Source organism: Kickxella alabastrina, assembly GCF_025024165.1.
Source record: "Kickxella alabastrina strain RSA 675 chromosome Unknown BX661scaffold_6, whole genome shotgun sequence".
Classification (NCBI taxonomy): Eukaryota; Fungi; Kickxellomycota; class Kickxellomycetes; order Kickxellales; family Kickxellaceae; genus Kickxella; species Kickxella alabastrina.
In genome coordinates this window covers 246,822-269,453 of record NW_026251477.1, presented here as the reverse complement: position 1 = coordinate 269,453, position 22,632 = coordinate 246,822, and the positions used below count along the sequence as shown (strand labels likewise).

The following is a 22,632-nucleotide window of genomic DNA, read 5'->3' as shown; positions in this document are numbered from 1 at the left end:
AAAGCAGTTAAAGATGATGCGTATGCTTAGTCTTGCGAAACATCTGTTCCAAAACAGCCGTCTGATTTCTGGCTCTGTTTCTTTAGGTAGATGGTCTGCAACATCCAAAGAGAGGTCATGATAGTTGCAACTTGTGTCATGCCATCAAGAATGGAGGTAGCAACGCTTGCAACTGCATTTTGGGCATCTAAAAAGGCAGGTAATAGCAGGCGTGGACAGTGAAATGGTGACTGAAAATTTTGGAAATGAAAAATAGAGAAAGGCAGAAATGATGGTTCCGCCCAATTATTAAATGTAATAGTAAAAGCAAAAAACTACATTTCATCGACATTGGGGTTCGTAATCGACTCTACGATGTACTGCTCGACGCTGGCTGCGGGCTTCCACATGAGTGTCTTAACTCGCCAAGCACACGCTTTGAGAACTGACCATCAACAGAGCTTCCAGTGGTGCCATCATCCTGGGTACACGGCATGTTGGCACTAACGATATCTCTCCAGTGCGCTTCTTTGACAAGCCCCTCGCGCACAGCCTGAGTGATAAACGCGGCGGCAAGCTGGGCAGATACCTCGCGAATGCGCTCGATGCGCGGATACAGCTCATCACCTGCCTTCTCCTCCTCGTTGCGTGAGTTTGCCAGCGCTTTTGCAACAGCATAGAACATTGTGTCGGTGATCCAATCAGGTTTGCAAAGGACAGCGCCGAGTCCGATAGCGGGAACACATACATGTTGTTTCCCTGGCCTGGCATACGAATGTCATCAGTGCCGGGATGGTGTACTCAGGGAACGCTGTGCCCGATGCAAACAGCACGCGGTTATTGGTGTAGCGCATGGCTTCCTCGAACGTGCACTCGGCCTTGGTCTCGGGGTTGGACAGCGGGAAAATGATGGGGCGCGACTGCGCGTTGATCTCGTTCATGCGGCGAAGGATCTTCTCGCTGAACGCGCCGTGGACGGTCGACAGGCCGATGAGTGCCGTCGGCTTGACATACTCGAGCGCATCTTCGAGCGTCCCGCACTGCACATCACCATTGTCATGACGTGCAAAGCGGGATTTCTGCTTGGTCAGAACGTCTCCGCGGTTGCAGTAATCAGGCCGCGTGAGTCAACAAACCAGAACAGCGCGCCCGCCTTGTCTCGAGGCATCTGTGATCTACAACAAAGTAATCGACCAGCTGCCTGGCAACACCGACGCCGGCAGAACCCGCCCCAAAGAAGAGGATACGCTGGTCCTTGGCCGGAATTCCGCCTGCTTGACAGCCGAGATGAAGCCACCGAGGATGACGCACCCGGTGCCCTGGATGTCATCGTTAAAGCACAACATCTTTTGGCGCCATTTATCGAGAAGGCCAAAGGCATGGCTGGTGCTAAAATCTTCGAACTGTACGAGCAACCCTGGGAACTCTCTGTGGAGGCCCTGCAGTACCCTTTCAGTGGCCTCATAGAACTACTTGAGAGAAATAAGAAAAATTGCGGATGCATGTAAGTATTATCAACTGGGAATCTGCATACAATCAGATCAAGAATACTAATACAATGTTTGTTAGCACTTACAGTGTTGTCGTCAGGGCGGCGTTCCCGAGTGCCCAGATACAGCGGGTCATTCAGATACTGCTCGCTGTTGGTGCCAAAATCCAGAACGATCGGCAGAGTGCGCCCAGGATTGAGCCCGGCTGCGGCAACATAGAGCTGAAGCTTGCCGACAGGAATGCCCATGCCGTTGACACCCAGATCGCCCAGCCCGAGAATACGTGATCCGTCCGTAATTACAGTGATCTCGGGGTCGATTGGGTCGGCCATGAGCTGACGGTAGTTACCTATGACCATATCCATGTTTTCAGTGTCGCTCATGTGATAAACAGCCCAATTGACGTCTTGAATGGGTACAGGAATGGATAAATGTGGGAGTAATTTAGACACGCCTCTCCAACAGTCGGTGTGTAGATAATTGGCGCGATATCCTTAAAGTGGTTTAGCACCAGTCGAAAAAACAGGTTGACGTTGAGGCTGCGCAGTGAGGCAAGAAACTCATATTTCTCCAGGCTGGTCGACTTTGACATCAGCTGCTGGTAGGCACGCAGCTCCTGCTTCGAAAAGTTTTCGATGCTTGACGGGACTAGCCCTTGAGGTGAAGAGCTTGGCGCATTTCGATGGGCATGGCTGTTCCGGCTCTGGTACCGATCAACTCCATGGAGTTTCTGCGACTATCGTTGCCATCAGACATTGTAGGAAAATGTGTAAAATATAATGAGTATGTTTATACAGTAGTTTTATGGTGCTGGGGTATTGGTATACGTTTTGTGAATAAAGAGTTAAGAAGAAAACCAAATTGGGAGCCTGGGATTGTGGTTGTATTTATACTTTTCAAAATGGTTTTATCTGTAGCCGCTTGGTTTTATGTAGAACCAAATATTCTGTATTTTTGTCATACATCTGACTGTGCACAGCACCATTTGCTACTGGCCTACTTTCGCAAAGTTAGCTTTGTACAGCTTGACTTGTGTGCAGTGAGACCTAAAGCCAGTCAGACGCAATGCTTTTGTGTTGGTGGTACAAAACCAAAAAATAAGTATATGGATGAAGTAATGCAACACTGTTCTTTTTAAATTTTAATAAATATATATTTATGTAGTTACTATAAGTTTAATGTTCAGAACAAGCGAATTAAGCGGTTAAAACCCGTTTCAGCTCGCTTAGCTCAGTCGGTTAGAGCGACGTGCTAATAACGCGTAGGTCACAGGTTCGACCCCTGTAGTGAGCAATATTTTGTTATTTTGATTTGTGCTATTTTTAAAGTTAAATATTCAGTCTTTTTGCTCCTGAACAATTTTATGTTGTTTTCTTTTGGGTGTTTATTGAACAAGCTACAATTGTAATGATATCTCGCGTCAAAAGTGGTTGGTGACAAGGACAATCTGAAACATATACTTAATTTGTGACCAAAATACGTTTATTTTGCCATGGGCTTTTGGTTATTTAAATAATCCACAAAATATATCGATCCCAGAGACTCTCGGCGTAGAACGCTATTAACTTGAAAAATTGCTGTTCCGGAACAACATCGGCACGAATGTCACCTTGCCATTTGCCCACGCAACAGTCAGCAATGCCCCCGGTTCGAAATTTGGCGCAAAGCCAAACCACGATGGTATCGGAAGCCCAAGGCGCACCCGCTTTTTATTTGTAGCCTTGTCCTGCTTTGCCACGGGTGGGGTCGAGAGTTCATCTGAACTTGTTGCCTCTTGCGGGTGTTGTTTGCCCCAGTTCGGCCCACGGATATAGCCAAGAGGCATGAGCGCACTGGTGTCGCCGCCGGCGCGGAAGAGCGCCTGTGAGTTGACGAGGTAGACTGCGAGAAGGAGATGTCTGATGATGCCGATCATCGTCAAAGCCGACTACCAATCGCTGGCCTTTTGAATCCAGCGCAAGCGACTTAATGGCACCGCCTACCGAATGCGCTCAGAGTCCTCGCTGCCATCAGAAGTGGCTGTGGCGTGCGCCAAGAACGACGAGGCCACTGTGATCTCTGCATCAAGCGAGGGTGCGGGCTTGTAGAGCGCAGTGCGTATATTTCGGAGCTTTTGCCAACCGCAAAAAACAGCGACCGCGAGTCTGGCGACCAGGCAAACCGGCTAATGTTCCGTGGAAGTCAGACCACACGCGCGAAGTCCAGCTTTCTGTCTCCCAAAGACGCAGCTGTCCGTTTGCGTGCGTCGACACTAGGTGGCGCCCATTGGGGCTTATCTCTACCTGCAGGGCAGCCGATCTGCTGCTGCTTCCAGAGCGCTTCAGCGGTGTGGCTGTGCCCAATGCGACGTCCCAAACTGTCAAATGCCCATGTGACTGGTGGCCGGTAATCAGCCACTGGCCGCTGGGGCTGAACGTCAGGGCAGAGACGCTTGCGCTGGAGCGGTGGAAGGCCGTCTTGTCGGCATGTGCAAGCCGCGATGGGTATTGGTACTGAGCAGCAAGCGGTGGGAATGCCATCAATGTCATCCACGACGAAAACTGCATCGACCCCAAGCTCGGCGCACTGAGCGGATTTGCTGAAGGCTGTACGTTTGCTGAAGGAATTATTCCCCACAGACAGACGCCCGTCGAGCAGCCCACTGCCAGCGTATAGCCACAGTTCGGCTGCCAGGCCATGGATGTTATTCCCTGCATGTACGCATTTTGCAGCACGTTGGGGCACCAGGTGCCGCTCCCCATGTCGTACAGAAAGATCGTGTTACTAGCACGGTGCGCGATGGCCACCAGCGACCGGTGTGGGTGCCAGGCTATGCAGCTGATCGGGCCCTCCGACTTGGCTAGCATGTTCCTCTTCCCCTCCTCCTCCTCAACCTCCATCGCGTCTGCCCTCGCTGCTGACGCTGTTCCAGGCACTTGTCCAAATACAGCCGATGCCAGCGGCCCTGGCAGCCAGCTCTCGGCCACTAGCAATGACCGTGTCTGCATGTAGTTAATAAGGTCGGATGCATTCTCTTTAGCATTCCACAGCCACAGCGCATGCGATGCATGGTTGAAAGCGCCGATTTGGCTCTGGCCTGGCCCTTATCTTGACGAGCCGTGCTCTCGGAATCAGACGACTGCTGCTCTGTTTGTCTGCGCACAACCGAATCGCCGCCAACAGCATCTTTAAGTACAGAACGCGGTATGGGCTGTTTTGCGGAGCTGGAGAACTTCCGGAATCATAATATGAGGGAATGCAATGCCGCCGTTGCGCACATACTGCAGCAAACCGTGTCTTGGCTGTCACGCAGATGTATAAATTTCAAATCTGTTTCGCCAACCGTCACTGATTCCTTGGATGGGGGGCGAATCCCCCTCTCTTCGAATGTCGAAACCACTCTATACGCGCTCATTGAACAATTGAGAAAAAATATAAATGTAAATAAAATAAAGCATGATTGGAAATCTGAATGGGTTTGAAAATTAAAGTCGCGTTTGTAGATTTTCAAACCCCCAAATGGCAAACAAAATGGTTATTCGTGTTTGATCAAATCACAGTAATCTCTATCAACCAATATTAAATAGCGTATTGCTGATTATATTCACTCACCTGTTTTGTCTACTGGGTTTTTTTGCCGCATATTCCACACTTGGTATGTAGAAAATCAGCTAAAAATGTGCTACTATCATTTAAACCGCAATAATTACATATTTACCCCACACAAAGTACTTGCACTATAGAATACGCATTTAATCACAACTATTTGTTAGCCATAGAATGTAACGGTCTACATCTGCATACTTGGGTTCACCATTACTGTCTGAGGGGATAAAGAGCGACAACATTTGCAAATATTTGCAAAAAATCCAAGTTGAAACAAATTCTTGTTTGAACTTATTGCTGCGGGTATCACCATGCCCTTGTACCTTTATCACAAATTTTATCTTTAACCCTGCAAACTAACGCAACCATATTTTTTTATATTTCATACCCACCTATCGACCTATCTACCTATTTACGACATCAATTAATTTTTGAATGAGACAACTAGCTCTGGTTGTCTTGTTGATTGTGTGTAGCGTGCTATGCGCCCGCGCACGGGAGTTTAACATTAACTGCAACTCAAACCTGGTCATGTACTGGGGCCAAAACAGTCACGGCGCCACAAGCCCCGGCGAAAACCAGCTCCCACTCGACGAGTACTGTGACAAAGAAGCCGGTGACATGCTGGTTTTGTCTTTTCTTTCAGAGTTTAACGCCGATGGCCTGCACCCGCCCATTCTGAACCTGGCAAACTCGTGCCTAACTACATTTGACAACTCGACGTTGCTACACTGCCCCAACATTGGCAAGGCCATCGAGAAATGCCAGAAAAGGGGCAAGGCGGTCATACTTTCCTTGGGCGGTGCCAGCGGCGCATACGGTTTTACTAGCGAGGTGCAGGCAGAGAGATATGCGGACAAAATTTGGGACATGTTCCTCGGCGGCACCGCGCAATACCGTCCGTTTAACGGAGCAGTGCTGGACGGCATTGACCTGGACATCGAGGGTGGCTCATCTATTGGTTATGTTCGTTTTGTCCAGCGGTTGAGGGAGAGATTCATTGAGTCGCCTGGAAGACGTTTCTACGTGACAGCTGCACCCCAATGCCCGTATCCAGACTTTTATTCGGGCCCGATATTAGATAACGCTTATCTGGACATGGTGTTTGTGCAGTTCTACAACAACTACTGCGGCGTGGACAAGCCCAATTGGTTCAACTTTGAGCAGTGGCATGAGTGGGCCACTACAGTTTCGGCCAACAAAGATGTGCGTGTTTACCTCGGTGTTCCCGGCTCGCCGTTGGCCGCCAGCACTGGTTACATGCCGCTGGACAGATTGGAGGGCTTGTCAACGCGACCCGGGAAAAGTTCAACACGTTTGGTGGTATGATGGTCTGGGATGCTTCGCAGGCGGATACCAACACGGTCACCCGGACATCACGTTTGTCGATTTGGCAAAGAGGCTGCTGGATTCTGACAAAAAGTGCACCGATGGCTCATTCCAGACCGAAGCCGCTACCCTGACAACAACAAAGAACCAACGGTCCACGTCAAGACGCTCAGGGAGAAGAAAAACACTGGGTCCAAGGTTGCTGACCGCGCTCCTCCCACGTCGTTGGGCACCGTTCTAGCACTACAAGCAGTCCTATCCAGACTTGTACGATCACAAACTTGCCAAAATTGGCGACAAGATGGTGGCTCTTATTGGCGGCAAAAACATGGTGACTGATGTGGCCCGAAACGCAGCTGGTAAAATAACGGATATCAGCCAGCAGTCGGACCAGAGATGCAGCCGCAAAGTGAGTGGTATGACACTCAGGCAGATCACTCGTGTAGCGACAGGCTCTATTTCAAATGATGGCGAGGGTATCGACCCGAAAGCGATTCCTCTACCACCACCGATAGTGCCGACAGTGAGGACTCTCCGGTTGAAGAGGTTGCAGAAAATACAGATCTGACTAATGACATAGTCAAAGATTCCTCTAAGGGTTTGAGACAGATCCACTGAGCCCCAGGAGACAACATTAGAAGAGAGTGCCGAAGATAGCACAGAAACAACCCCCGAGGACAACAACGAGACCACCACCATGGAGACGACTAAGCTGCTGTTTGCTACCATTACCAAGACACGCAAGGTTCATATTGTGACACAGCACGTCACCAAACGTGTCAGAAAACCACCCGGCAATGGTGCCTTGAATTTGCTCACCGATTGCAGCACAACCACCACAAACAAGACCTTTCCATTGTCACTCCAACATTCCAGTTACCCATCGCGCGCTGCCCGCGGGCTGACCAGCCTTGCATTGGTGCTGGGTTTGCTTGCAACGGTTACGAGTTTGGCCAGTGCGTAAACAACCGCTGGCTAATGCGGCCGTGTAGCACTGACCGTGTTACCTCGTGCTTCAACGCGGGCCCTGATCTCGTAGCATGCGACTTCCCCAAGGGCCGTTCACTGCAAGTGTGCGATGACATTTTATCACCGCTTCCCTACGGCCGATTTGCATCCAACGTTCTTTTTCTGCGTGCCTCGGACCAAGAGCGCGCGCTCAATACCCCGGTATACCCAGTTCCTTCTGGCCCCGTAAGCACAACTACCCACGCCAAGAAGAAGAAAAAAAGAGAAAGGACAACGACGACGAGTCAAACAGCGAGTCGGAAGACGAGAATGACGAGTACATCTACAACAAATACGGCGAGAAACAAAAGAAAACTGCGACGCCTACGGTTACCGACATGGAGCTTATTAAGAAATCGTCGGGAGTCAACCTCATTGACGACCACAACCGCCGCGAGGATCCAGCCATGCTCATGGTCAAGACCCGGCAGCCTACTTTGGACCAGACGGCCATGTGCGAGTGGTTACTGGAAACATTGTTGACGATCTGTGCAAACATAACAAATTTGGAATAGCAAATAAGCCCTACGATGAAAATCCGCCTGTGAATGACCCCGAGGAGGCCGACGAGTATAGCGACAACCAAGATTTATGCGCAAGCGTGACTTGGGCGCTTGGACAAGATCCAACAGTTTGCAGCTAGCTCGGCGCCACAGGGAATTTTGCCTACTGCGCCAGCCTCCGAGTGCAGTGCGCATGCAGGCGCCCTTTCCAAGCGCGATGTCAGTGACATTACTGGCGCATCAGTCTCCATGGCACACATCGGTAAAAAGCCCTGGCGCTCGCAAGTCGAGGACTTTTATACTATCTACGCGCTGTACTCGGCATTCTCAGGAATTTCCAATGACATGACCCGCCAGCAGTTTGAACGTGTTATTACTGATCATATTGATGGTGATTTCCTTGTCCCACCTAGTATGATGTCTCTGGCGGGCCGCCCGCTGCTTGCTCGGTTTACATTTGTCCCCTGCGCGGCGAGGATGACGACTTTAAGCACTACCTTTCAAAGGACGGCCAGGTTGAGGAGGATATTCTGGTAACTGTGCGGATGCTGACCAATATCCGATTCCAAAGCGCTGGCGCGTTGCTCTGCCTCTGCCTCTTAATGCCACCATGCTACACACTAGCCGAGGATTATTTTACGCTGATGACCGGGTGTCTGCCGAGGTTAAATCCATGTATATGCAGCGCGTTGCCTTCTACAACGATAACATCCGCTTGAACACCAACAAGAAGCAGTCCGGTCCCGAGTTTCAGCGACTTGAAGATTTGGCAGCGGGCCACAGTTCTAACGCAACGGACGCCACCAACCGGGAGTTTACCGATGGTCCAAACTATGACAGTATTCGGCGAAACTTGATTTCTCCATCCGTGATGATGCATATTCTCCACAAGAGCCAATACCCCTCCAGAGTTCCTCGACGAGCCAGTTCCTAACGACCCTGCTGGTCGCCTGTACGAGGTGCGCTCCGACCCCGATAACGAGAAAAGCAACAACATGGCAATATCCTTTATCATTCGCGTGAAAACACACGCTGAACCTGGAAGGCACGTTATTAGCACGTTGCCGCACCCAATATTGAGCTTCATTTCCACATACTAGTTTTTTTTGAATATTTCAATTGATAACTTTAATTAAATCAACACAAACCAATTTTTTGATGAAGATTAAAGGCATATATTTTATTCCGATTAATTTATAAATACGAATAGCGCGCTGCTGCCAGACATGAAAATATAGACAATTTATATGATGTTTCATATTTTAATTGCAGATTTAACCGATCATATGCCTGTTTTAAATTTTAAAACAAACCATCCCCCCCCCACTTTTTCCACGTTAATGTGAAATAGGGTATATAAAACGACCTCGGACGAACTTCGATAAACCAAAATGGTTAAATAAAAATGATTAAATGTTACAACTCTTCAGCTAGATGCCTGAAAAAACATTTTTATTTACATTTTGCATTCGCATATTTTCTTTATATTTACTTTTGCAATATTTATGACTCCCCTGCTTTCTATAACATTATTTTTCCTAATCTGTGGGGCAGTCTCTCAGACTTTCTCTTTTGTTTCTAGCATTATCATTGCTACAGACACCACCCGTATCCGGTATGTGGCTGGCAACGAGCTGTACCTAATGTGGGTATCCTTGGCAGGAATATTGACTACGTGGTGTGTTGGTCACATTTCGGTTAGCGCGTATCGAGAACGCAGTGACAAGTTGCATCATAAGGCAGGAATCAACTGGCTTCCAATTGGTGCCAAACCACAGATTGCTCTTTGGGCCACTTATATAATTTGTCTGGCATTGCTTGCTGCAACAACGTCGGCTTTGCTTTACGACCAACAAACCTCCGAGCAGTTTACATGGATCAGTATCAGCTATCTGGCGCCAGTAATCTCGGCCTTTACTGCATTACCAAAACTGGGCCAAAGGCTTTGCCAAGCGACGACACGACAGGGCGGCCACACCACTGGGATAATTGATGACTGTTCGTCGACCTTTTCTTTAGCAACTACAATGAGCGTGCGGTGCCCACAAAGTCCGGGAAATGAATCGATCATCAGCGAGCAGAGCGGCGCCAGCGACAACACAAAGTGCACGGGTATCTCGAAATTTTCACGGGATGAATATAAAGCAGCAAACCCCCCGTCGCTGTACAGTGGACACTTACCATATCATCGTAATGACCGTGTGCCTCGCTGTAAGCTTGAGCACCTAATGTCCCCTATTTTTTACGTGCTTGAGTGCAGAGTATTGGCTGTATTTGCCGCCATGCTGTCAATCGCCATGTACTCCATACTCTGCCACGCAGCTCTTCAACAGCGCCAGCACACTAAAAACGCACCCGCCAGCTATGCTACACTTGTATCTGCAGTGGCTACGTTTCCAGACAACATAGACCGCACCGTTCGCCTGTCAATTAGTTGCAAGGGTGTGATGCCGCCGGAGTTTATAACGGCCGAAAACACAGTACCCCAGAAGGCTACGATTGTCATCGAACATATGACTGGCTATCCTTCGCTTGTCAGCAGATCGATCCAGAAAGCGCTCGTTGATCAAAGCCATCGCGTCTGCATCTACGACAGACCTGGGTACATGCTCACCCCGCAGGGCTATTCGCCGATTCCCCCATCCTCGGTGGAGCAAGCCCTTTTAAGCGCGCTTAAAAATTCGGGGGAAAGGGGGCCGTTTTATGTTGTCGGGCACCACTCAGGATCAGAGAATGCACAGCTATTTGTGAAAGAAAACCGCGGCTTCGTTGTTGGGATGGCACTCATTTACCCGACAGATATCGCACTCCAGGGGCTGCTTTCAGCGGAGCTTGGGTCTGTTAACAGGACTGCCATATCGCAGGCCATTGGCAACAGCAACTCATTGCTACTGGATACATCTAGCTCTGTTTTTTACCTCAACTACCAGCGGGCGCTCGCATCATTGGGAATATGGTCAACTGAGATTCCAATAGTAGCTAACCCCGATAATAGTAGCGATGCAGCAATCGAATGGGCACTAGAAAGTCCCAATCTAGCGCAGGCACAATACTTTGAAAAATCACAGCGGCACATCCTCAGTGAAGCTATACTCCGCACAGACGAGATGGTATACAATAATGCTACAATCCCAGTAATCATCTTTGGAGCCGGTACTAGCAATGCCGCCCAAGCCAAATATCTGTCGGCCATTAGTAAGAATTACGCAGTCGAAATATCGAACTTCAAGGAAAACCAGCCGCTTGCTCTGAATAATGTTGCACGGCAGATTTCTTGGCATATCTCTCGTCTAATTTAAACTTGACATATTATTTTTGAATCTGTTCATTGAAATTAATTTTTATATTATTATATTAAAAACCAGTCTGGGCGAGGCGTGGGCGAGGATAAAAGTGCACTGACAGCGGGTGTCGATGCCGATAAAGTTGTCGAGAAGACACCAGCAATGGCAGTTGTTTGCAGGATACAGTCAACACAATTGCAAGCTAGGATACGGTGCAGCTCACACACGGGCGACCAGACACGCCAGCTCCAGAAAACCGATGTGTGCATTGTATGGTCACCCGGTCAATGTTGTTGGTTTTGCTGTTGATGCAATCTGCTTTTTTCTTGTCCAAAGTGTTGTTGACGCTGCTAACACTTCTGCTTTTGTCTACAAAGCAAACATTGCAAGCAGTGTTGCCCAACATATATCTGCTTCGCATCACCCCCAGTTGTAACCAAGTTGGAAAAATGGATGCGATATTGAGTCGCGCAGCACAAGCAGTATCTGGATCATAATGCACGCAATTAGGCCCAGGTCTGGAGAATTCCCAATCTCGCCGCCCCTAGAATAATTTTCGTTATAGTGGCATGGAGTCAGGTCTGCAATGGTGCCCATGACAGGAAAGGTGGCACGGTAGAAAACCAGTATTATCATCAACTTTAGTTTTTGTCTTTTGCTTGGCTTTATGGCTCGCTCAATGTATGTATTTTATCTCTCTGTGTGTGTATCATAATCTGCGGTGCTTCTGCATTTTATCATTATTTTCTGGTGCTATTCGCAGCTCAGTTATCGCCATCAAGCGGAAATTCGGTGCTGTGGCATGCAACAAACCGATATTATACAAGCTGCACTGCACTTGCGTTTACACTGCACTGCACTCAACGGGATGCCGTAATGATTGCAAATGCAAATGCAATTGCAGATGCAAACATACTTCTGCTTTTGGTATAATTGCGCGGAAACATCACATCCATGCATTTAATAATATAAAGCAGCTGCGCAAATGTTTGCCAGCAAGTGAAAAGGACTGGCAACCCTCCCAACACAGGGATGCAGTAGCTAAATTATGCAGTTTCGTTGGCCAGTGAGCAAAAGTTGCCAGGACAGGACAAATAGCCACGACGTCGCACAGGACGGGTTGGGGGTGGGCGACGACTGAGCAGAAATACAGCCCGACAGCATTGCAACTGGCGAGGAAACAATACCTGTTATTTGGAGCAGGCATGCGCAGAATTTTTATCGTTTCACCTGCGCCATTATTTTGAGCCAAAATATCTAATGTGTGCTGGTTTGAGAAAACACCCGCATCACCCATTGTTGCTAGAAGAGCAGCACCCGCCAAGCGCGAGGTGGCTGAGCACGACAGCAAGCATAATGCTGAATCCTGGTATGCAAAAGAAACAAAAATGGAAGCAACACACTTGAAAAGAAAAGAATAACAGATAACGCAGGCCAAATTGGAAGAAGTGTCATGGGTGAAATTGCAAAAAAAATAAAGCGGCAAAAACAAGCATCACAAAAGTAATTGGAATCGCTCTCGGCTAGGATCGAACTAACAACCTCCCGATTAACAGTCGGACGCGCTAACCAGTTGCGCCACGAAAGCAATGAGCCAATTATATCTCGTTGAAAACATGTTTTCTAAAAGTGTATCTAACTACCCCCACTTTCTTTTTTACAAAGAACCGCGCATAAAGCCTCTTTTGGCCGTTTTGTCTTTGCATGCTAAATAAATTGCGTGTAAACGGCCATTAGACTTGATTGCTCGTGCATTAATTAGGTTTTATTAATTTAGATAGCAGCGATATTCGCCATACAAGTACTCCGGTTGTGTCGATCATTGATATTTATATATAAATATTATATAGTTGATATTGTTATGTAAGAGGGGGGTGGGGAGCACTACTGTAATAATGTTAAAGAATGGGTGTGAAATTATAAAGGGTTTTATTACTAGTGTTTCTAAAGTGCTATTATCGCCGGCCTCGCCTTATATATATCTCCTTGTATTTGTGGCACTCACTGGCAGTTGTGTGCTCTGTTCGCGAGAATTGGCCCTTATCAAAATAACCCGGCTCTCTGATATGGCATGTCTGTATTCTTGCGCCCAGCACATCCATTTCAGGACAGGCAGTATGTCTGGATGTCAATTGTGGCGCCTAATTTGATCCCCTGTAATTTGGCCTATATAAGATCCATCTGTGAGCTGACGAGAGTCTGTCTCATGATTTTCGCCCTCAGCGTCTACCTCCATATCCTCGGGCTGCGTAACAATATATTTCTTATCTTTATTAAAATACAATGCAGAGACTAAGAAAAAACTAAAAAAAATATAAACATTTTGCTGCATAACGCGCCCATTTTTAATTTTGCTGTATTTTTAGGTGGTATTGACAAGTTGGTGCTGCGTTGATGCGTCTGACACGTGAAAATACGGCCATTTGTTTTGTTCTAGAGTGAACAATTTAGCCCGAGTTCGGTTCTTTGCCACTGCATAGAGGGCATGTGCATACCCGGTCGTTGTGGCAGTTAACGTAAGGAGAAGCGGTCTGGGAGGGAGTAACCATTGCTGATAAGTGTCGTGTGTATATTGAGGTTTTGATGGGGGGGGGGGGGGGGTGAACGTGAGTGCAGGATTTGTGACCAAGATGATGAAATTGTATTCAGGGTTGTAGCTGTAATTGTATGAATGATGCCAGGAAGTTTGTACTGGGCGGGAGTTAGCTCCGCTTTTATATGTCTCCAATGCTACGCATAAATTACCTTTTTGCACATTTTTAGTGTTGTTCTGGTTTATGTTTATGCGCCTGCAATAATTACAATTTTGTAAATCACTGCAGACGTATGCTTTTTTAGGGAGTAAAATTTTTTTCAAACTTGCACGCTATAATAGCAGCAGATTTGCATAGACTCAACCGGATTATTTGGTCTTTTCCCAACTGTGCATCTGTTTTGGCACTTAAATTAATTGGCTCGTTGGGGGATATTAATTTAGAGTGCATGCATCCACATCTGATATGATAATGCGGACGTCAAAAGCACTGAGAAAAGAATTCCTGTTTGTACCCGTGTTCGCATGAATTCACTATTACCAAAAGCAGCAGTTTGTTACACAGGCATAGTTTGGACTAACGCATCACTGACTGTTATGATCACTATAAATGTATGTGTTGGTTGTTTTGTGCAGATGTTTAATGATTTGTTGAGTAATTGAAAAAGTGCAATTACACATCAGACGTTGGGGGCTGACAAACTAAGACAGGATCAGACTTGTTTTGTTTTTGGATGCGATATGTGTGATTACTTTCGGGCAAGAGAAGACACGCGAGCGACACCAAAAAACAAAAGCCACATTTGTGCTGGGAACGTCTCAACTGCATCTCGACATCAGTTTATGGTGTCCGGGAATCTTGGAAACATTGGGGATGCAGATGGCAGATCCCCATCCCAGTTTGGCCATATTAAGCAAGCGAGCTGCGCATCGAAGGAGTATGCGCCATGCATGCACTTTGCACCCTTGCTGACGCTTGCAAATACAGCCGGATAACCCGTGATGGTTCACCAAAAAAGGATGGTTTAAATTATGATTTTGGTCTGATTAGAACTAAGAAAATAGCTAATTGAAATTACTGACAAATGCGAGATGAACATTGGGGACTCTGTATTAAGCACGCTCCCCAACATACTATCAATTAATTAATCAACCGGATATGAAATATCGGTGTAAACGGTGAGAAGGGCAGCAGTCTAACATCTGGTACTCAGACTATTTAGTGGCAAAAGTGGATGTCTAAAATAACAGGCTATTTTTATTTGCGGCAAGCATTGAGTGATGCAAATATTTTTAGAGCCGAGCAAGCAAGCCAGGACATGAGATTTAATAAAAAAAGCCCTAGAGCAGAAGAACAGGATAAAATTAATCAAATTAAAGCACCACCAAATATATGTATGCTATATGAAAAATTGCAGAACACACAAAAAAGGCATCAATTACTTTTTTGGCTTATTTTTCAACTTTTCAACAATGGTCAAGATTGTGTCATCATCTATGCGACCTACAATCACATCAAAAAGATTACTGAGTCCATAGTTAAGGGTCTTGAAAAGACCGATATCATGGTCTGCCGCTGCTAGATTGTCGAGGCATTGCCCAAGGATATTCTGACCAAGATGTACGCGCCCCCAAAGTCTAACCTGTTCACCATTGTGGTCAGCCAGCTACAGGAGGTCAACAGCTATCTTTTTGGTTTCCCCACTAGATACAGCACCGCGTCGGCCCAGGTCAGGGCTTTTTTGGCTCTATCAACCAGCTCTGGACTAAACAGATTCTCTTGGGCAAGCCGCCGGCCTTTTTCAGTATGGTAGCCAGGAGGTCACGGTCTTCATGTCCCTGCCTATTCTTGCCGACCACGTCATTATCTTCATTCCCTTACTTATGCTTACCTTCACTTGTCCAATAGTAGCAAGGTTATTGGTGTATCTGCCTGGGGCGTTGGTACCATTGCCAACGGCGATGGCTTGCACCAGCCCTCCGAGAACGAACTCGCTATTTTTGAGGCTCAGGGAATGAGCTTCGCCAAGGTCACTACCAAGCTGGCCGCACTTAAGTTTTGTAATTTTTTTTCTGTATACTAGTATTTTTTGTTGTTTTACACTCGGCTGTTTATATTTAAATAAAAAGGGTTGCTTGAAATTCAATTTTACTATGCCAAAAAAGTAGTTTCCCAGACTCTCTACAAGTAGCGCACGCGGAAAAACAAACTATTTTCGCGGTGCGTTAATTTTTGTTACTTGGTTGTTAATTGAACATGATAAATTGTTGATGTCGAATTTTCCAGATTCATTTTTTACCTTTTTTAAATTGTCTTACTTTGTTTTAAAATGCTGTGTTATGTTCAACCTGTACTTTCAGTTGCGAGAAATGCCGCCGGACACAAAACAAAGCAAAGCAAACCCCTAATTGAGCCAACAAAACACAAGCATAAAGCGGAAACCCCCGAGTGTGCACTTTTTCTACAGTTGCTGTCAGACCGATTGTCGTGCGTCATACGGCTGTAACCCCTAGATTATAGCCAAATATCGAGCCTATACTATATACGCTATAACTAGAATATATCGCAATCATAAATATTATCATGCAAAAAACAACCGCAAAAGGCATCCTCAAAACCTCCCTTTTCTCTCGCGAATCCCGGCTCGACATAACCATCCAAAGCAGATTACAAGTCACACACAATCAACTGTCTAAACTAACGCACCATGCTGCCAGCAGAACAGTTTTTTTATTCCCTTCAAAAAGCTTAGGTTTTTACTCCACCGAGGGCCTGTGGTAGGGAAATACTTAATAACAACTGCAAAAAAGCCGGGGTTCGCCACCAGACCTCACAACCTCGGCGTTTTAAGCAAATATCTTCAAGCTGGGCTGCGAAACCCCCGCTGGGCTTTCACACCAGCAGCTGCAGCCACAAATAAAGCAAGTGTCATATTGGCCTCACATTCATCTATCCAGCTAAAATTCTCTATTCAACACAAAAGCAGTCACTCCACGCCACAGATATGCTAAATTACATGCACTCTAATTGGGGTATGTCCACCAACCTCGCAGCACGCACGACTAAGCCCAGCTGCCCCCTCCCACCAGCCACGCTGGCCAAGCACGCGAAATGCTGAGAAGGATTGCCAAGCCCAGGGCGCACTGAGAGATAAAGCAAATGTGATAAACATAAGCAACCATGGCATAACAGCATGAAGACAGTATGGAAAAAGAATTGAGAATTAACCAATATTGGCACCATAAAAAGCTTACTGTCCAAAAAATTACAACACCTTTCAGGATAAACGGGGGGTGTTAATGAAGACAGCTGATAGCATGTCATTGCGTTAGTAGACAATCAAAAGCATGTGGCAAACCCACCGTGAATAACACCAACAAACAGGCATTCGGTCATATAAGAAGAGAAACAGTCGAGGCGGCCCTCAAAAAAAGGAAAAGGAAAAGGAAAGAAGCTGAAAAATGTCGCCTTTTATTGTGTGGCCATGGCGTGACTTACGACATAAAACTTTCCCTTATTTCTCTTTTTCTCCTTTATTCCATTCCATTTATTTCCATTTGCTTCTCACCACTCGTACCCTGACCCTTACCCACTTTGGTTTGAAGAGAAAATAGCACAAAGCAACGTGCAAATAATGTTTACATGTGAACAAATATGCGCGCATAGCCAAATCAAGCCGCACAGCCTACCTTTTCCAAAAATAAAAAAGAACCTTATGCACAGTTGGCCAGCATTGTTTATCCGGGACACAGTGAGCGGCTTCAATAGAGTCAATTATTTGCATACCACGGAAATTCTAATAGACATTTGGAGTGTAAATGAGTGTGCCTTTTGCACATATCACTACAAGTTGCAAATTGGGGGTTTGCAAATGTTCTAAGCAAACAAGTTTTAATAGTGCATTCAGTGGCAGACAATAAAATACTAATGTTTTGAATGTGTTTTGTTATTTATAAAACAAGTTAAATAAGCACGTGCAATGTTAGCCAAAGAGCCATAAAAGGCAAGCATCTACTTGAAGTTATAAACTCCATTTTTTGTTCCACGGGAGCTTCGGCACACCGATCCAAAGGCCCTATAAATCGAAGCAAACATTCGGTTTTTTGTTTATTTGTTTATTCTATTACACTTTGCCAACATGGACAACAACAGCGACAGCGAACACAGCAGCGGTCACGGCCACGGGCACAGTGGTGGTCACGGCCACGGTCATGGTCATGCACATGGCCATGGTCACAGCCATGAGCATGGGGGTTGCAGCGGCGACCACGGTGACCCAGATCTTGCAGGTGCAGCCAGTAACCAGGGAGAAGACGAGGCCAAGGCGTTGTCCGAGGTGATCGCAGCGTTTTTGTTCTACAAGCAATACACTGTGAATGGCGGTATTTACCGCCGGCTGCACCACCTTGACAACCTGTCCGAGCGGCATCGCAGCATCGTTTCGTCGGTGGGAACGATAGACAAGATCAAGAACGCCGAGAAACTGGTCCGTGAGAACCAACAGTTCCTGCTGAGCCTTGTGCATGCTAGCACGGTTGACTCCATGCCTGATCCGGCGGACAGCGAGAGCGGGTTCAAGCTGTGGTCCAAGAGGTTTTTCGAGTTCAGAGAAAAATCGGGCAAGTCGCCGGTGGCAGACCAGCATATGGACAAAGTGTACAGTGTGCTGAAGCAGTTTGTGCGAGACTGGTCGGAAGAGGGCAAGGAGGAGCGGGAGCAGACGTACGGGCCGCTGCTGGAGTCGCTGGAGAGTGAGTTTGCGCAAGTGCCTCCCGAGTCTCGCGGCGACCTGCGAGTTTTGGTTCCCGGCGCGGGGCTCGGGCGGCTGGCGTACGAGATCTGCTGCCGCGGGTTCAGCAGCCAGGGCAACGAGTTTTCGTTCTTCATGCTGTTTGCGTCAAACTTTATCCTCAACAGTTCCGAGCAGGTTGGGCAGTACATGATCTACCCCTTTGTGCACCAGTTCTCTAACGTGGTGCGCGCCGAGGACCAGCTGCGCGCGGTGCAGATTCCGGACGTTCTGCCCAGCAAGCTGCCATTCCCACAGAGCGCCGAGTTTTCCATGACTGCTGGCGACTTTATCGAGGTCTACAGCGGCGACGAGGAGAAGGAGCAGTGGGACGCTGTCGTCACCTGCTTCTTCATGGACACGGCGAAGAATGTGTTGGACTATCTGGATGTGGTGTGGAATGTCATGAAGCCCGGTGCAGTGTGGATCAACCTGGGCCCGCTGCTGTGGCACTTTGAGAATGTCGCCGACGAGTCGTCGATTGAGTTTACGCGCGACGAGTTTGTCGATATTGTCAAGCGGTTTGGGTTCGAGTGGGATGAGCAGCAGTTCAAGGAGTGCGTGCCAACATCATACACAGCCAACGGCAGGGGCATGCTGCAGTACACGTACCGCAGCTTTATGAGCGTTGCGCGCAAGCCCAGGTGACAATGTATGAGTATATGAGTATGTCTATATTGCTGCTAAAACTAATAGACAAAATAGCGATGGCGCATGCCTTGGCATTAAAGTAGTTAAAAAAGGTGGAAATTTGTGGGCTTAGCGCTTCTTGGAGGTGATGCGGCTGACAGCGCTCTTGACGGCATGGGCGCACTTCTCAATCTCCTTGCGCGTGTGTGCCGACGAGACGCAGATGCGGATGCTCGAGTTAGGTAGGAGGCGCTCGTGCTCGTCGACGTACTTGGCCGGGGTGAGGAGCACGCCGTCCTTCTGGGCCTCCTCGACCAGCTCGGCGAGCACGCGGTCAATGTCGGTCTTGGTCCAGGCGCCGCCCGAGCGCTTCATGCGCACAAGCGTCTCGGGGGTCAGTCTGATGTGGATCAGCGGGCTTTCAGGGTCGCCGTCGACCTGGAGGCCAGGGATGCGCTTGAGCAGCGAGCGCATGAGGGCGGTGTTCTCGTGCATGTTGGGCAGGTAGGTGTCGGGGCTGGCCTCCAGGGCCTGGATGGCGTCAGCGGCGGCAACAGTCAGAATTCCGGGCATGGACGCCGAGTAGCAGTAGCCCAGGCCCGAGAGGCGCTGGTGCTCGATGAGGTCCTTGTCGGCGCAGCAGAAACCGCCCGAGGCGCCGATGGAGTTGCAAAGCGAGCCGATCAGCAGGTCAACCTCGTGCGGGTCGACGTTAGAGTGGTCGGTAAGCCCGGCACCGCGCTTGCCAAGCACGCCAAACGAGTAGGCCTCGTCGAGGATGATGCGGAACTTGTAGCGGTGCTTCAACTCGACGAGGTCCTTGAGCGGCGTGATGTCTCCAGTGTTCTGGAAGAGACCCTCGTGATGATGAACTTGCGGGGCAGCACGTTCTTAGCGCCGCGGCCGTGCAGCTGCTTGTTGACGTCCTTGAGGATGCGCTCGAGGTCAGCCATGTCGTTGTGCTTGTACCAGTAGACCTTGCTGCGCGAGAGCATGATCGCCTGTTGAATCGGCAGGTTGACGCCCTCGTCAGCGACAATGATGTCGCCGCGCTTGGAGAAGCAGGGGATGACAGAGAGCGTGGCGGCAAAGGCCTGGCTGTACAGGATGGCAGTCGAGTGGCCGATGAAGGCCGCAACCTGCTTCTCAAGCTCCATGTGGACGTCGAGCGTGCCGTAGAAACCCGGTGGGCCGCAGGAGCCGACGCCATACTTGCGCAGGGTTTCGTGGGCGTGTTTCTCAATGTCGGGGTTGTCCAGGAAGCCGAGGAAGTTGTACGAGGCAAAGTTGAGGAGTGGCTTGGAGTTGGTTGCCGACGCCAGACGCACCTTGGTGCCGTTGGGTCCTTCGATCATGATGGCCTTTTCGAGGGTCTCGCGCTCAAATTCGGTGAGATCGGGGACGAGTGGCTCGGGTTTCCAGTCATCGACAAGCTCGTCGACTTCCTTCTCGGAGAGGGTGATTTCGTTGGTGCCGATGTTGTACTTTTGCTTGGTGATGTACCAGATGATGAAGCCGATGAGGCAGACCTCGAGGAAGGTGCGGAAGGGGTCGTCCTTGTAGGAGTTCTTGATATACCTGATGCCCATGCGGAAGGAGAAGTCCCACGCGGTGTGGAAGAAGCCGCGCTCGGCGGCTGGGTCGCCCGCCGACGGACTGGGGGTAAGAGGGGCGAGAGTGTCGAGAGGTGGGTCCATTTCGAAAATGGCAAGTAAATAAAAAATAAGGTGAAGAGAAGAGAAGAGAGAGAGAAGAGAATATAAAGATGGCAATTGTAATTCGAGATGCGCTTTGAGATTTTTTTTTTTAAAAAACACGAAAAAAAACAGGCGTGGTGTGGTGTGGTGTGGCCCAGTGGCAAAGAGCGGTAAATCAAAACAAAAACGGGGGGAGGGGTTTACGCCCTTTCGAGCAGTTGGCCGAACTTTGAAACTGAAAATGGGCTTTTTGAACTTTAAAGTCTGTGCCAATCTGAAGATTGATCCGATCGATTATCAGATTAGCAGGATCTAAGAAGCACATATGGATTATATTCAGATTTTGCGGCTGAATTTGGAAGAGTTTATGCTAGCCCGCTTTTGGATGCTTTTTAAGCGTGGCAAAATACACCATGGTCCAAGAACAAAGCTCGCTGTGGGGTTTGTTGTTGGAGCTCGAGGTTCGACTCCTCGGCGGCGCTGTAATAGATTAACACTGGTCGCCAGAATTACGATTATGGCTCTACTCTCTGCCTCGCTACCGGCAGCAGCTGCCGGTAGCGGCGGGCGAGGGAGGGGCGGGTCGCAATAATCAGTGTTGAATTCTATAACTTTTGAACAAAAAGCAAAAGCAAATTTTTTTCTTGTTTCAATTTCGGAATTAGCCTTTTTCATTTTTCTACACCTGCTCTCTAGTACCACGACGACGAGTCCACGACGACACCGCCTCCACTTCCACTTCCGCTTCCACAACCACTTTGGCTGACGGGGTTTGTAGAGGCTTGCTCGCAGCACACACGCACACGCACACGCACACGCCGCTGGCACGTATCACACCAGCGACAAAGCACAGGGCCCGTCTATGAGTGTTGGAGGATGGGGCCGAGCACTGAGGATTCTAGCACAGCAGCACAGGCCCAGCCATGGGCGCGGGCGCCGGATCAGCTCACACAGCAGGTCGAACGACGACGTGCGGGAGGCCGTGGACGCGGTGGTGCGGCTGGCTAACGACCGCAAGGTGAGCGTCGCAGAGGTCTGGGGCGCATACGACCGGCTGCGCATGCGGCGGCTAGTGCAGTATCTGCCGTTCGAGGCATGGGAGGAGCTGCTGAAGACGTGCCAGCGGGCGACGGACCCAAACGTTGGCCCAGCGGCGAATGGCCCGGCAGCCAGCAGCTCTGCAGCGGCAAAAACACGGCGGTTTCCGGTGCGCAGCAGGGAAGGCGAGCCCAGCGCGTTCGCGCGCGAGTTTGCCGGGCGCTCGGCGCAGTTCTGGACGGCGGCGATGGCCAGGCGGCGGGCGCTGCTGATGCTGGGCGACATGCAGGGCGCGGCGCGCACCAAGCACTACAACATCGTGCTGGACGTCGTCAGCCGCGACAGCGCAGCGTCGGCCGACGACTTGGCGGCGCTGCACAGCGACATGCGCATGCGCGGCGTCGGCGAGGACACGGTGACGTTCAACACGCTGCTCAACGGCTGCCGGCGGTTGCACGCGTGGCAGCGCTTCGGCGACACGGCCGCGCACATGCGCGAGCGCGACGCGTGGGGCGTGACGCTGATGGACGCGACGACGTGGGGCACGCTGGTGCAGGGCCACGCCGACAACGCCGACTGGCCGGCCGTCGACCGCTGCCTGGCCGAAATCGAAGCAGCCGCCATCGCCGAGCGGCCGGCCTTCGCGCACACGACTCAGCTGTGGGCGACGGTCGTCAGCGCGTACGCCGCGCGCGGCATGGTCGCGCAGATGCTGGCGGCGCGCGCCACGGCGCAGCGGCTCGGGCTGGTGCTCAACGCGCACGTG

General features: G+C 49.2%; 5 protein-coding genes and 2 non-coding genes across 7 annotated transcripts; 3 read left to right on the top strand and 4 right to left on the bottom strand.

Annotated features, from left to right (window-relative positions):
- Window positions 1-325: 325 nt before the first annotated feature.
- Window positions 326-2,304, bottom strand: BX661DRAFT_209592 (uncharacterized protein). The gene is made up of 6 exons (XM_051538699.1): window positions 1,920-2,304; window positions 1,556-1,818; window positions 1,277-1,448; window positions 1,116-1,250; window positions 781-1,075; window positions 326-743 (listed from the first exon to the last, which is right to left on the bottom strand). Exons 1-6 carry the CDS (start codon window positions 2,059-2,061, stop codon window positions 350-352), a joined length of 1,401 nt encoding a protein of 466 aa, XP_051393011.1. The 5' UTR covers window positions 2,062-2,304; the 3' UTR covers window positions 326-349.
- Window positions 2,305-2,688: 384 nt separating this feature from the next.
- BX661DRAFT_t53 lies at window positions 2,689-2,762 on the top strand. The gene has a single exon. It is a non-coding gene; the product is annotated as a tRNA-Ile (tRNA).
- Window positions 2,763-2,896: 134 nt separating this feature from the next.
- BX661DRAFT_179522 (WD40-repeat-containing domain protein) lies at window positions 2,897-4,903 on the bottom strand. Its single transcript, XM_051535211.1, is given in 6 exon segments — window positions 2,897-3,367; window positions 3,452-3,518; window positions 3,601-4,424; window positions 4,446-4,551; window positions 4,563-4,680; window positions 4,741-4,903. The coding sequence occupies 6 exon segments, from the start codon at window positions 4,861-4,863 to the stop codon at window positions 3,031-3,033; spliced, it is 1,575 nt and encodes a 524-aa protein (XP_051393010.1). The 5' UTR covers window positions 4,864-4,903; the 3' UTR covers window positions 2,897-3,030.
- Window positions 4,904-5,489: 586 nt separating this feature from the next.
- On the top strand, window positions 5,490-8,828 carry BX661DRAFT_169781 (glycoside hydrolase superfamily; the record flags this gene model as incomplete). Its single annotated transcript, XM_051533556.1, has 7 exons — window positions 5,490-6,377; window positions 6,625-6,792; window positions 7,009-7,343; window positions 7,564-7,807; window positions 8,024-8,263; window positions 8,308-8,427; window positions 8,466-8,828. 7 exons carry the CDS (start codon window positions 5,490-5,492, stop codon window positions 8,826-8,828), a joined length of 2,358 nt encoding a protein of 785 aa, XP_051393009.1.
- A 3,864-nt stretch (window positions 8,829-12,692) lies between these two features.
- BX661DRAFT_t46 lies at window positions 12,693-12,766 on the bottom strand. The gene has a single exon. It is a non-coding gene; the product is annotated as a tRNA-Asn (tRNA).
- Window positions 12,767-17,680: 4,914 nt separating this feature from the next.
- On the top strand, window positions 17,681-19,203 carry BX661DRAFT_179515 (N2227-like protein-domain-containing protein). Its single transcript, XM_051535210.1, has one exon. It carries the CDS (start codon window positions 17,851-17,853, stop codon window positions 19,147-19,149), a length of 1,299 nt encoding a protein of 432 aa, XP_051393008.1. The 5' UTR covers window positions 17,681-17,850; the 3' UTR covers window positions 19,150-19,203.
- BX661DRAFT_179514 (serine palmitoyltransferase) lies at window positions 19,204-20,981 on the bottom strand. The gene is given in 2 exon segments (XM_051535209.1): window positions 19,204-19,977; window positions 19,989-20,981. 2 exon segments carry the CDS (start codon window positions 20,826-20,828, stop codon window positions 19,261-19,263), a joined length of 1,557 nt encoding a protein of 518 aa, XP_051393007.1. The 5' UTR covers window positions 20,829-20,981; the 3' UTR covers window positions 19,204-19,260.
- Between the last annotated feature and the right edge of the window lie 1,651 nt (window positions 20,982-22,632).

What these genes read in the sequence shown, in the direction of transcription:
- BX661DRAFT_179522 (XM_051535211.1), bottom strand. Translation starts at nt 4,863, where the DNA reads ATGAGCGCGTATAGAGTGGTTTCGACATTCGAAGAGAGGGGGATTCGC. An exon ending in TCGCCAGACTCGCGGTCGCT is followed by an intron (nt 3,519 to 3,600) that starts GTTTTTTGCGGT and finishes CAGAGATCACAG; the next exon opens with TGGCCTCGTCGTTCTTGGCG. An exon ending in GAGGACTCTGAGCGCATTCG is followed by an intron (nt 3,368 to 3,451) that starts GTAGGCGGTGCC and finishes CGGCATCATCAG; the next exon opens with ACATCTCCTTCTCGCAGTCT.
- BX661DRAFT_209592 (XM_051538699.1), bottom strand. Translation starts at nt 2,061, where the DNA reads ATGTCAAAGTCGACCAGCCTGGAGAAATATGAGTTTCTTGCCTCACTG. An exon ending in CACCGGGTGCGTCATCCTCG is followed by an intron (nt 1,251 to 1,276) that starts GTGGCTTCATCT and finishes GCTGTCAAGCAG; the next exon opens with GCGGAATTCCGGCCAAGGAC. An exon ending in TCGGGCACAGCGTTCCCTGA is followed by an intron (nt 744 to 780) that starts GTACACCATCCC and finishes TTCGTATGCCAG; the next exon opens with GCCAGGGAAACAACATGTAT.
- BX661DRAFT_179515 (XM_051535210.1), top strand. Translation starts at nt 17,851, where the DNA reads ATGGACAACAACAGCGACAGCGAACACAGCAGCGGTCACGGCCACGGG.
- BX661DRAFT_179514 (XM_051535209.1), bottom strand. Translation starts at nt 20,828, where the DNA reads ATGGACCCACCTCTCGACACTCTCGCCCCTCTTACCCCCAGTCCGTCG.